The 12,790-nt window shown below is 43.2% G+C and overlaps 1 protein-coding gene across 1 annotated transcript in view; it reads left to right on the top strand.

The window, feature by feature from the left end:
• LOC131104622 (bone morphogenetic protein receptor type-2-like) overlaps window positions 1-12,790 on the top strand; it is a 43,491-nt gene that overhangs the window by 13,404 nt on the left and 17,297 nt on the right. Inside the window, exons 2-3 of the mRNA XM_058051987.2 lie at window positions 4,849-5,034; window positions 5,126-5,299. Coding sequence (XP_057907970.2) covers window positions 4,849-5,034; window positions 5,126-5,299 — 360 coding nt within the window. The remainder of the gene's footprint in view (window positions 1-4,848; window positions 5,035-5,125; window positions 5,300-12,790) is intronic.

Below are 12,790 nucleotides of genomic sequence, written 5' to 3'. Positions count from 1 at the left end.
GATATCTGTCGAACGTAATAACTGGATCTAAACAGTGGCGCTGATTCTCACACAAAGTTCTGCACTCACAAGCATGTTGTGTTAAGTTCAACGTGATTTCAAAAATGAACGTGTTCAATGAACGCTTTCTTTTGAATTTGTTCAAGCACAACACTGGGTCCATGCCGAAATAACCCATAGCCCCACTCTTTGAGAGTGAATGATGTTTTGACAAATGTCAAATCAAATTTAGGCACAGCAATGCACAGCGACACCATCTACACCAAGTTGATGTTTTAGTTCTTTGGAAGTGGTTTGTGGGTTGTCTTTGACTGTTCTCACCATCCTACGCCATTGCCTATAATGATTTTCCTGGCCTGAACAAAAAACTGTTTGTGGTTTTCCATTTCCTCATTATGTCCCTCACAGTGGAAAGTGCATTTTCATGGCCTTCCCATAAACCATCATGTTGAACACTCTTCATTTTTGGGTCATTTGTCAGGTGTTGTGAGTACCCCATGTTGCCCATTTTCGATTAGGCGATTGTATGCACCTGACTATGAAATTCAAGACCCTAATGAGGATAAGTGGCATAGAAAATGGATGCACGGACGGATGGAGTATTTTACTGAAAATGTTTTCCAGTAATTGGGGAAAAACATGTTTGATTGGTTAAAGTGCAATTATAAATATACAAGAGAAAACAAAGCATTTCACTTAATAATAGATGACCAATTAGTTTATTTATTTTACGTTTTAAATTTGCTGTGTGCTGTCTGACTCAATACTTTTTTTGTGCATTGGTAACTCCGCTCCCAATTCCTACGCAGCACACATTCAAAAAGAAAGCGAGGAAGTGTTTCTTTTGTCATGTATTTACTTAACAAGAAGTAAGGAGACGCTTGAGGCTGGAGTGCGCCTCCACAAGCCTGCTGTATATGCAGTGCTGTGGAAGCCTGCAGTGAAATATGTAAACCAAGGATTTCTAAAGTGCGGCCTGCAGGCCATACTTTGTCTACATTTTATTATGGGCCTGTGAGCAGCCCAAAACTGAAAAAATAAATTCAAGCAAAAAAATTTGTTCTGCGTACATAATTGTTTGCATTTATGAGCACCTATGGGGCTTGTGAAAAAGCTAAGTGTACAGCCCTGCGATGGACTACATTATGGTGCTTTTGTAGACGAATATATCCATTCCGGACTATTTACTGGAAAAGGAGAGCAATAATAACTACATTAATAAAATATTAAGACTAATTTACATATTACATTATGTTGATGGCTGTACATTGTACATGGCTGACTAGAAATAAGACATATTCTTTATAAGATAAAGCTTTAACCGTTTAAAGTACATTTTTCCATTACACAGTATTGTCTGCTAGAAATGAGTAGCTATTGATTGGTGAGTTAAAATGTTTGTTTCCCCCCCCCAATTTTCTTAACTCACATTGCTGTGTTTTTGTAGTCATAATTGAGAGAACCCTGCACACAGCTAACATTATGTTTGGACGGTACGTACATTAACCTTAATCTAATAATTAACCTTAACCATGGTACCTTCAGTATAATGCAGTTCGTATTCCAAGAAATGCCTGACTCGACTGCCTTGAGTTAACTTCCTGAAATCTGACAAATGCTCTCCATGCTCCGATATGTGCGTCATCTTTTTTTTTTTTTTTTCCACAAACACATACTGGATATGTTCGAAGGATGTGGCAATATGGTTTTCTGTAAAACCATCCGTAGCTAACTAAGTCAGCCTGTCTCTGGGTGTGGTCATCACTTCCTTCTATTGTTCCTGTACGTTTCCTCCATTGCAGCTTGTGTCCTCATTCCTACCTCTGCTCCGTCCTACAGGATATTTCCAGTAAATCCAAAGAAAGTGTATTCCAGGAAGGAAATATTTTTTGTGTAAGCTGTCGTTGTCTGGGCTGCCAAAGCCATGACTTCATTTTTAACACTAGAAGTCAATGCAAATGCTGAAGCATGCAGTACATACAATGGTACTGGAAAATGCATGTGGACCGAACAGTCCAGTATTGTACTGCGTACCATTGCATCCCTCGGAACCACTGATTTTGTAACATTAAAAAACTCAAAATATGCTACCACCATGCGATACCAGCTTTCATGTTACACTGTCCAAAAGTCTCTTCACTAGATTTGTTGGTAGTTTTCTTGTTTGAAAAATAATATTAACAGGGGTCTGACTACTCGCTAAATGTAGCCACAAAGTCAATAAAATTATCAACACTCATGCTTTGTCTTCTTATTTACTGGCTGACCAGGTGCGGCGTAATGTGTTTACGAGCAAGGTCAAACTGGTAGCAACAAACTTAGCTCATCTCATCTGGTCTTGTCTCGACTACCAACACACCGAATTCCGGTCTACTGTGTGCCAACGTCGACTGCATGGTTGACCACTTTTGTTTTTGAGACACAAAGGATTAATTTCTATGAAAAATGGGTCCATTTATGTCGACGTGTTGTACGGGTTGTTAGGGTTTGTTAATATCACTTGCATGTTTTTTAAGCAGATTTGTGGTTACATCCAAAGTAATAAATACCCTTAAAGTCCCTTCCTTCTCCATGCATCCCGTTATGTTTTCACAAACTGCCATAGTTTGAAAAATCCAAGTAATGGCTATTTTTGGTCATGCTGGCTGCTCATTTCGATGTGAGGCAGCCAATCCAAGTGAAGTCAACTTAAACAGGTTTTACTGTATAGTGTATTTTATTGACATCCGTACATACATGATACATTTAATTGATTGACATCAGCTCCCGTCACTGTCCTCAGTCGAAGTTGATTTTCTCTCTGCGGCAATGCAAAAACACCAAAATACAAAAGATAATTTGCCTTTTATGTCTCTCTGGTTAGATTTAATTATGTTAATTTGAACTTATTCCCCAAAGGGTATCAATGTCAGTGCTGTATATTTTGCTCGCTGTCATCCACACACAAAGGCCCCAAACTGGGGTCACACCGGTGGCCTACTTAGTGTAAACCAGGGGTCTCAAACTCAATTTACCTGGGGGCCACCGGAGCTAGGTTCTGTGTGAAGCCGGGCCGCATCAGGTTTTCAAAAAAACAAAAAAAAAACAAAACGCATTTATTAAAAACTGGGGAAAAATCTTCAATGCTTTTGCTTCTGCTATACCCTACACTTTTTCCAGTACTTTGGTTCCGGTTTCCCACACCAAAATATCTGATAAAACATTCCACTGTTCTCAAATATCTTAATTTTTATTTTTCTATACACAAAATAAGTTTTAAAAAATAAATAAACAAATTAAGAATAAAGACAATAAACCACATACAGTTGGTAGAGAAATTGTTTTTTTCAGATTCAAATGTACAGTATTAAGTTATTTAACCTTTAACATGAACATTAATGAAACTTAATAATTTTACCAAATTAGCAAGTTAGCATCATACTCAGTTCCATCTCGATGAGATGCTTTATCTTGACATGTATTTTCTGTTTTATTCCAAATCATTTCCTGCATTTATTTGTACCCAGCGTCATAAGCCTTTAGCTTCATTGCTAATCCAAAGCAAAACAGGGCGGGGTAACAGGGTAGGGTAACAGTATGGGTGGGGCAAAATCATGTTAATTGTGTCCGGTGTGCACACAGCTTTAAGCTGTCATTTCAACATTAAACTTTGGTATCAAGGTGGGGGCCTCAAACTAGCATCTCATTTGGCCCGCGGGCTGCAAGTTTGAGACCCTTGGTGTAAACGGTCAGGCAGCAATGGTCCACAGTGTCCAAATCTGTGTTATATGTGGATGGGTACACGAGAGAATAACTGGCACTCTGCCCAAATGATCTCCCACGTCACCCTCGGTCCACTCAGGCTTAACTGACCTTGGGCAGGACGCAACCACCCTTCCCTCCACAGCAGGCGTCAGCCACCCAAACAGAGGAAAGGGAGGAGCTGCGTGTCGGACCTACAAACTTGGCATATCGTGTTTCTTATCTGAGATTAGCCACGATGCAGGCTGTGTACACAAACCCACACTGAATTTGGCTCAAGACGGATACAGCAAGACGTGTCACAGCAGCCAATAAAAGAGGTCCTACTGATTGAACTGTGCATTGAAAACGGAACTAAACATTTGTTTTTTTATGTTTCTTTAATTATGCATTAATTAATGTGGACTTATTTGGAGTCTTTCCAACGCTCTCTGTTATGAAAGATTGAGAAATAGAACTATGGAGTAGCGATCGCATTGCAGTTGGCTGTATATTACATTAGGTATGTATTGATCTCTTGGGTGTGTGCCCTCAGGAAAAGGAAGGTGTATCGGTCATCAATCGGCCAACTCTCCAACACATGCCACGCGCGTGTGCAGCGCACCCAAATGTAACTGTAGAGGAGTGATCACATTACAGTCATCTATGCCACACGGCCCCCACTCCCTCAGCAAAAGCTGCAAACCTCGGGGGAACCACTGCACTGTAAACGGGAGGGATTTGAATTTGTGTTATGAGCAGCATCTGACATTGAAATGTCACAAAAGAATTGTGTGTGTTCAACCCCTTTGGAAGCGATCTGGCCTTGAGGCGACATGTGAATTGACTTTCTTTTTTTTTTCAATTTTTATTGATCTTCGGCTTGTAGGCAGCAGCAGTCTTTTCCCATAGACTTCTTTTGTGTTGGTGACTCATGTCTGACAGCTGTAAGCAAATGACATGGATTATATACTGTACATAACATGACATTTATACTTGATTTGTTCCAGCTGATCAGACTGAAGATTGTATTGTATCATAAGACATGAATATGCCTGTGACGTTAAGAAGAAACACTGCGAAATCCTAGAATCCGACTTAACTCACAAGCCGTCCGTCTCTTTCCAGCGGCACAAGGCGAGGAGCGAGAGTGTGCCTTCACAGACCAGCAGCAGCAGTGGGAGGTGGAGCGAGTGGCGGGGGGCGAGGGCCGGGTCTCCCAAGAAAACACCACCATCCGATGCGCCAAGGGCAGCCACTGCTTTGGCCTATGGGAGAAAAGCCCACCCGGTGAAGTGCGACTCGTCAAACAAGGTTTGAGTACCCCACCTACCAAGTTTACATAAGTCAAGTTGGAGACACCCGTGTAAACTTTCCCTGTGTAATTTCGCACTTCTGATATCAGGTTGCTGGACTCACCTTGGAGACAACCAAAGTTGTCGTGACGACCGCTGCGTGGTGAACAGCCTGCATCCACAGAACGGGACGTACCACTTCTGCTGCTGTGGCAGTGACATGTGCAATGTCAACTTCACAGAGGATTTCCTGTCACCCAGCCCCACCACGGCACAGCCCATCTGTACGTGAGCAAAGACTCGAACACACACTTCCTTACACTCTAATAATTATCTACAATAATGATTGGTATGTGGACTGGGAAAACTGAACCAGTTGGTTTGTGTCCAAATTCATCATCCATTCTCCTTATGTCTTTGGCCAAAGTCACAAGTCAATGTGCAAGCAAGGGCTAGGGTCAGTTTAGGTTATGTCAACATCTGCTTATGTTTACGCGAGTCAGCCAATCCGAGCGGTGTCTACTGTTCGAAATACCCTGCATCAGATTTGTGTTACATTTTGCCATGCATGTAGTTGCAAACCTTGCTAGCATGCTGATACTGGCAAAAATGTACCGAATGTGGGTTTCCTTTGGGATTCCTTTAGTGACTGGCGCCACTGTGTCTAGCCACCATTGCATCTGCAACAGGAATTTTTTTTGTATGACTTTTTGTATGAATTTATTAACTTATTCACTTAACAAGTACAGCAGAACACGAAGCAAGGTTGGCTGAGAGCACTCCCAAGCACTTTATTTACAAAGCGAGCAAACTTGTTAAGTGACACTTTCATAAAGCAAATTGCGATGATGATCGTAGCTTGTAGCTCGCACGTGGGACAAAAACGGGCCAGGCGTGAAAACAAAAATGACAGAAAGCGGAATGAGCTTGAAATGTGAGCAACCACAAATGCTGGCATGTATATACATATATGTAGGCTTAGCATGTGACATGCTGTTGTCAGGGGCGGCATGGCAATCTAGTGGTTAGCGCGCAGACCTCACAGCTAGGAGACCAGGGTTCAATTCCACCCCCAAAAACATGCTAGGTTAATTGGTGACTCCAAATTGTCCATAGGTATGAATGTGAATATAAATGGTTGTTTGTCTATATGTGCCCTGTGATTGGCTGGCCACCAGTCCAGGGTGTATCCCGCCTCTCGCCCATAGACAGCTGGGATAGGCTCCAGCACCCCCTGTGACCCTCGTGAGGAAAAAGCGGTAGAAAATGAATGAATGAATGAATGAATGAATGCTGTCGTCAATTGACTACACATTTTACCGGCTAATATTCATTCTCCCGATAATACAGAACAAAGTGAAAGTAAACGCAAGCTGTGTCTCGTATAGTCATACGCACAAAAAGACGTGTCTCGTGTTCGCGTCCCGCCAGTTTTTGTGAAGGATTTCTCCCCCGTAGTCATTCAAATCAGTTGCTTTTAGCTTGAATACAGCATCATATGCGTTTCATAATAGGCGACTACCGGGTTGTTTTTCTGCATGTGTGGAACTCAACATCCAGGCACAGCGTGTACATTCCGGTCACTTGTTAAATTGCTGCAATAATGTTTGGATACATTATTTCTGATGGATTTACATATTCTCTGGACTTCATAAGAACCACGGTACAGTGGCACATTTGTGTCCGCCTTTGAGTCATCATAGCACCTCGGTTCTCCTGGGTCCAGGTACGTGTGCGATTTTATATGTAACATTTCCCTTTTGTTTTCATGAATTATAACAGACTTTGTCATCTTGGCAATATATTTATGGTGCTCATTGAACAATTCCAAGTCCAGCAATGTGTAGAATTTGGTTACTGGGATTGATGTTGCTCATTCAATTGTTTGGAACCATAGTGTCAGAGTTAGCAAACACAGAGAATGGTGGCTTTCTTTTGTTTACTGTACTTTTTGCCCTTATGACGGACTCGCTTGATAATAGCATTTCCGAATGACGTATTTCAACGATTAGTAGTGGGGAGACCAGTGTTCAATTCCAACCTCTGCCATCTCTGTGTGGAGTTTGCATGTTCTCCCTGTGCATGCGTGGGTTTTCCCCGGGTACTCCGGTTTCCTCCCACATTCCAAAAACATGCTAGGTTAATTAGCGACTCCAAATTGTCCATAGGTATGAATGTGAGTGTGAATGGTTGTTTGTCTATATGTGCCCTGTGATTGGCTGGCCACCAGTCCAGGGTGGACCCCGCCTCTCACCCCAAGACAGCTGGGATAGGCTCCAGCACCCCCGTGACCTTTGTGAGGATGTCCTAACTGTTTATTTTGTGTAAGCAATGGAACAAAAGCGGTTGTCTGTGTAGCATTATAGAGTGCGCATACAGCAAACGGGGTGCAAATTACAAGCTCGCTGAGTCTGGAGTTGCTAACAGCCATTTCCTACCACAATCAGTGGCTCTATCAGAGTTTTAAACACTACTATTCTCACTAAAAAAATGGGTAATGACCACATTATACGTGACTGATGCTGTAGAAAACCTAATGCTAAAATAATACAGCTACTTAACATTGAGAGATGTCTTGTAGTAACATCTTGAGAAACTTCGGACTGTCCAGTCTCTACTTCCAGAACACACCACTGTATGTTAAAAGTGGACATTTAAAAAAGATAAATCGACAAGTATTATCCTATACTCCTATAAAGTTGGGTTAGCAACTCACAGCACAACACCGGAAGTCCTTCTGAACACTAGGGAGTGTGACCAACCACGGCAGAGTGGGTGGGCCAAGAGACCCAGTAGGTGGAATCAATTAAAACAGACCATTTTTGCAGGAAGCACAAAATCCTAAGAAATACAGCTGAAATAGGTGCAGATTCTGGAAGAACTAGAAAGCATTCTGTCCTGGTTATGGCGTGTAGCTGCTCTATAGGAGTCCATTGGCGACTCCAAATTGTCCATAGGTATGAATGTGAGTGTGAATGGTTGTTTGTCTATATATGCCCTGTGATTGGCTGGCCACCAGTCCAGGGTGTACCCCGCCTCTCGCCCGAAGACAGCAGGGATAGGCTAGCGGTAGAAAATGAATGAATGAATGAATGAATGAACGATTAGTAGTAGTTCTGAAGTATAGGAGATGTCAGGCGTTTTGAACATGACCACACCAAGCATTGCGGGAAATGTACTTTTAAGACACGTATTAGCATCACCTTTGTAAAGGTGGGGGGTTCAAAGTTTGAGACGAAAGTAGCGGTAATTGCTGATGCTCTATCCACTAGCGTCACAAGATAGGAGATATGTCATGTTACACATATCGGTATCGGCAAAAAAAGCCAATATCAGACATCCCTACAATTTACTTTTCCGACAACAAATGATAAACTGCACATTCCCACGGCGTTCTGAAAGGTAAAGTAAACAGAATAAAAGCACAATATTGTCTTCGCCTCTGCAAATAGACTTTGTTAGACTCCTCTTTATCATTCACCGTTGAGATCTGACCTGACTGGTGCACATTCGCAACACTGAAAATGTAACATTGTTGAGATGAGCTGCTTTGCACTAACAAGCATTCAAGACCAGAATGTTTCTCAGCATTATTGCTTGCACTGATGGCTTAGGTGCCATAGGTGTCATAGATGCCTTCTTCAAGGTTTAGCAGTGAATTAATTAATTGCAGTGTGTGTGTGCGTGCATGTTTGAGTGTGTGAGGAACCAGGGCGAGATGGCCTCATCAACTGCATCTCAGCCAGCATTCACACGCACACGCATCATTCATGTTGCCATTCTGCATTCCTCAGAATGCAAGGCATCTGTACTATCAGTCTGCATGTGGGTTGGTGACAAAACAAACACGGGAAGAAGTCTGAGAGACGCTAACGACTTGAATACAGGATGTTGCATTCATTATTTTATTGTGGTTTTCAAATGTGGTGTTGACTCACTGACTCACCAGTGCGACCACAAGCTAAATTAAAAAGGGAGTGCAACTGTTGCGCCAACATATGTATAAATTAATGATCCCTGTGGAAAATGCAACAGATGTGGATCTTTCCTCAAATGAACTATTCTTTCCCTTCCTGCTGAGCTGCATTGTGGGTGCTTGATGAAGACTCGAGTGTCACTTGTTCACGGATTAGTTTGTTTCTTTTGGCTTTTACCTTACGGATGCTCGACAGTAACCCGAGCTTCACCGACTCAGGTGCTTGACAGTCACTTGAGTTTCACTGTCTCACAGGTGCTCGCGAAGATTTGAGTGTCACTGACTAACTTGTTCTTGACGAAGACTTGAGTGGCCTTGGTTCACGGCTGCTCGGCCCGAGTTTCACTGACTCAAGGGTGCTCAACGAAAACTCAAGTGACACAGACTCACCAGTAATCGACTGTCACTGACTCTCAGGTTCTTGGCGAAGACTCGAGTGTCACTGACTAACGGGTTCTCGATGAAGACTCGAGTGTCACTGACTAACGGGTTCTCGACAAAGACTCGAGTGTCACTGACTCACGATTTCTCGACGAAGACTCGAGTGTCACTGACTCGCAATTTCTCGACAAAGACTTGAGTGTCACTGACTAACGGGTTCTCCACGAAGACTCGAGTGTCACTGACTAACGAGTTCTCCACGAAGACTCGAGTGTCACCGATTTCTCGACAAAGAATCGAGTGTCACTGACTAATGGGTTCTCGACAAAGACTCGAGTGTCACTGACTCACGATTTCTCGACGAAGACTCGAGTGTCACTGACTCACGATTTCTCGACGAAGACTCGAGTGTCACTGACTAATGGGTTCTCGACGAAGACGCGAGTATCACTGACTAATGGGTTCTCGACGAAGACGCGAGTATCACTGACTAATGGGTTCTCGACGAAGACTCAAGTGTCACTGACTAATGTGTTCTCGATGAAGACTCAAGTGTCACTGACTAACAGGTTCTCGACGAAGACTCGAGTGTCACTGGCTATCTGGTTCTCGACGAAGACTTGAGTTTCACTGACTAAGGGTTCTCGCCTAAGACTCGAGTGTCACTGACTAAGGGTTCTCGCCTAAGACTCGAGTGTCACTGACTAACGGGTTCTCGACGAAGACTCGAGTGTCACTGACTAACGGGTTCTCGACGAAGACTCAAGTATCACTGACTATCTAGTTCTTGATGAAGACTCGAGTGTCACTGACTATCTGGTTCTTGATGAAGACTCGAGTGTCACTGACTAAAGGGTTCTCTATGACGACCCGACTGTCACTGACTCACGATTTCTCGATGAAGACTCGAGTGTCACTGACTCACGATTTTTCGACAAAGACTCGAGTGTCACTGACTAACGGGTTCTCTACAAAGACTCGAGTGTCACCGACTAACGGGTTTTTGACGAAGACGCGAGTGTCACCGACTAACGAGTTCTTGATGAAGACTCGAGTGTCACTGACTAACTGGTTCTCGACAAAGACCCGAGTGTCACTGACTAACAGGTTCTCGATGAAGACTTGAGTGTCACTGTCTATCTGGTTCTCGATGAAGACTCGAGTGTCACTGACTCACAATTTCTCGATGAAGACTCGAGTGTCACTGACTCATGATTTTTCGACAAAGACTCGGGTGTCAATGACTAACGGGTTCTCGGCGAAGACTCGACTGTCACTGACTCACGATTTCACGACGAAGACTCGAGTTCTCTGCGAAGACCCAAGTGTCACTGACTAACTGGTTCTCGACGAAACCCCGAGTGTCACTGACTAACGGGTTCTCGATGAAGACTCGAGTGTCACTGAGTAACAGGTTCTTGATGAAGACTCGAGTGTCACTGACTAACGGGTTCTCGACAAAGAGTAAAAAAACAGGTAGAGTAAAATGGAGTTTCCCATCAGTAGCTTGCGGTGCCTTTTCAACCAAGGAGAAGGCCTCACGCTCCAAGAGCTAACATTTACTTGTAGTTCCAGTTCTTTTTTTCAAGGTAGAAAGAAAGGTGGAGCCCCGTAGCTAACAGGTTTCTCCCTCATAGAGATGCCAACTTGTCTCACGACATCCCGACTGAAGTTGGAAATCTGATGGATTGTGATGTTTCTGTGGGGACATAAAATGCTTTAGTTTGTCAGTCAAATTGTAAAAAGGGAAATGTTTGACATGAACATTGCCACCGAAGCGGCAATTGAAAACAGCCAAAATAAAAACCCGCCTCTCCGCCGGCTAGCTCTGTATGCTTGCCTACAAGTGCACAGAGTGCAGCTCGCTATCTGGGCACCATCACCATCAACTGGCTGAGCAATTATACGTGAGCACAGGGAAATGGCTTCCAAGAAGAAATATTACCACAGAAACTAGGATGACTATTATGCTGAATGTTGGTGTGTTCGGAATACAAGCTATGCCCTACAGCGTGGCGATTTCCATAAAGAGCGGGGAGCAAAATGATATAGTCTGACAAGCATAAGGACACCGTGAGGGGAGAATGGAGAGAGCTTTTTTTCCAGGTACGTTCGTGTACTAGAGCAGTGGCATCAAATACCCGGTGAACAGCAGAGCACTTCTTGTCTTATATAGAATCTTCCATAAATATACTAGAAGACTCTTATAGAGGATATTGGACCAGTCTGACATTTACTGGATTGAAAACACCAACTTGCAGCTCTGCTGCTGTGGGACCATCAACTGTTCGAGACAGAAAGCCACCCCACAGAGCATTGGTTCTGTTCGAGGTTGTGTTGATGTGGGGTTCCGTTTGTTTTGTTTTGATTCAGGACCGTACTCAATGTGTAAATGCCTTTGGATAACTTAATATGTACAGTAGGTGGCACGAGGGTCTAGTGGTTAGCGCGCAGAGGTCACAGCTAGGAAACCAGGGTTCAATTCCACCCTCGGCCATCTCTGTGTGGAATTTGCATGTTCTCTCCGTGCATGCATGGGTTTTCTCCGGGTACTCCGGTTTCCTCCCACATTGAAACAAAAACATGCTAGGTTAATTAGCGACTCCAAATTGTCCATAGGTATGAATGTGAGTGTGAATGGTTGTTTGTCTATATGTGCCCTGTGATTGGCTGGCCACCAGTCCGGGGTGTACCCCGCCTCTCGCCCGAAGATAGCAGGGATAGGCTCCAGCACCCCCGGCCTTAGTGAAAAATGAAAGAATGGAATGGAATTTTGATGTTTTTTAAATGTAGATATGCTTTTTCACGAAAAAAATGGCATCTCGTATTATCTTTTTTCAAATATTTCAACTTTCTTCTTAATCTTCATAAATGTTCTTCTTGTAATATTATGACTTGATTCCCATCACTTATCCCCAACCTAATTTTCCTGAAATTATGTCTTTTGTTTTGTTAATATTGCGACTGCCCTGTGATTAGCTGGCGACCAGTCCAGGGTGTACCCCGCCTCTCGCCCGAAGATAGCTGGGATAGGCTCCAGCACCCCCGCGACCCTCGTGAGGAAAAAGCGGTAGAAAATGAATGAATATGTACAGTATTTGATATTGCACTTTATTAACTGTTAGGGCTGGGCAATATATCAATATTTTAAAAATATTTCTTTTAAGCACAATATCAAAAACAAATTCATTCATATCGACGGAGACTGGATTTGACACGGAGGTCTATCTCGCTATGCTGTGTGTCGCCGCCCCGCCCTCCTTCCGTGTTCCGTGCTTGATCTGGCAACCTTCCAAACTGTCTGTGTGGCATATTTTCCCGAAAGCGACTAGTGACAAATCTTACTACTGTTGTCATTGGAGATATTTCTACTATTCTACTATTTGGGAACATAAAAGCAAAATTATTGCCCCCACTG

This window comes from Doryrhamphus excisus, linkage group LG15 (assembly GCF_037039965.1).
Source record: "Doryrhamphus excisus strain RoL-2023G ecotype Guam linkage group LG15, RoL_Dexc_Guam_v1.1, whole genome shotgun sequence".
NCBI classification, from domain to species: Eukaryota; Metazoa; Chordata; class Actinopteri; order Syngnathiformes; family Syngnathidae; genus Doryrhamphus; species Doryrhamphus excisus.
This window is presented reverse-complemented; position numbering and strand designations above follow the sequence as displayed.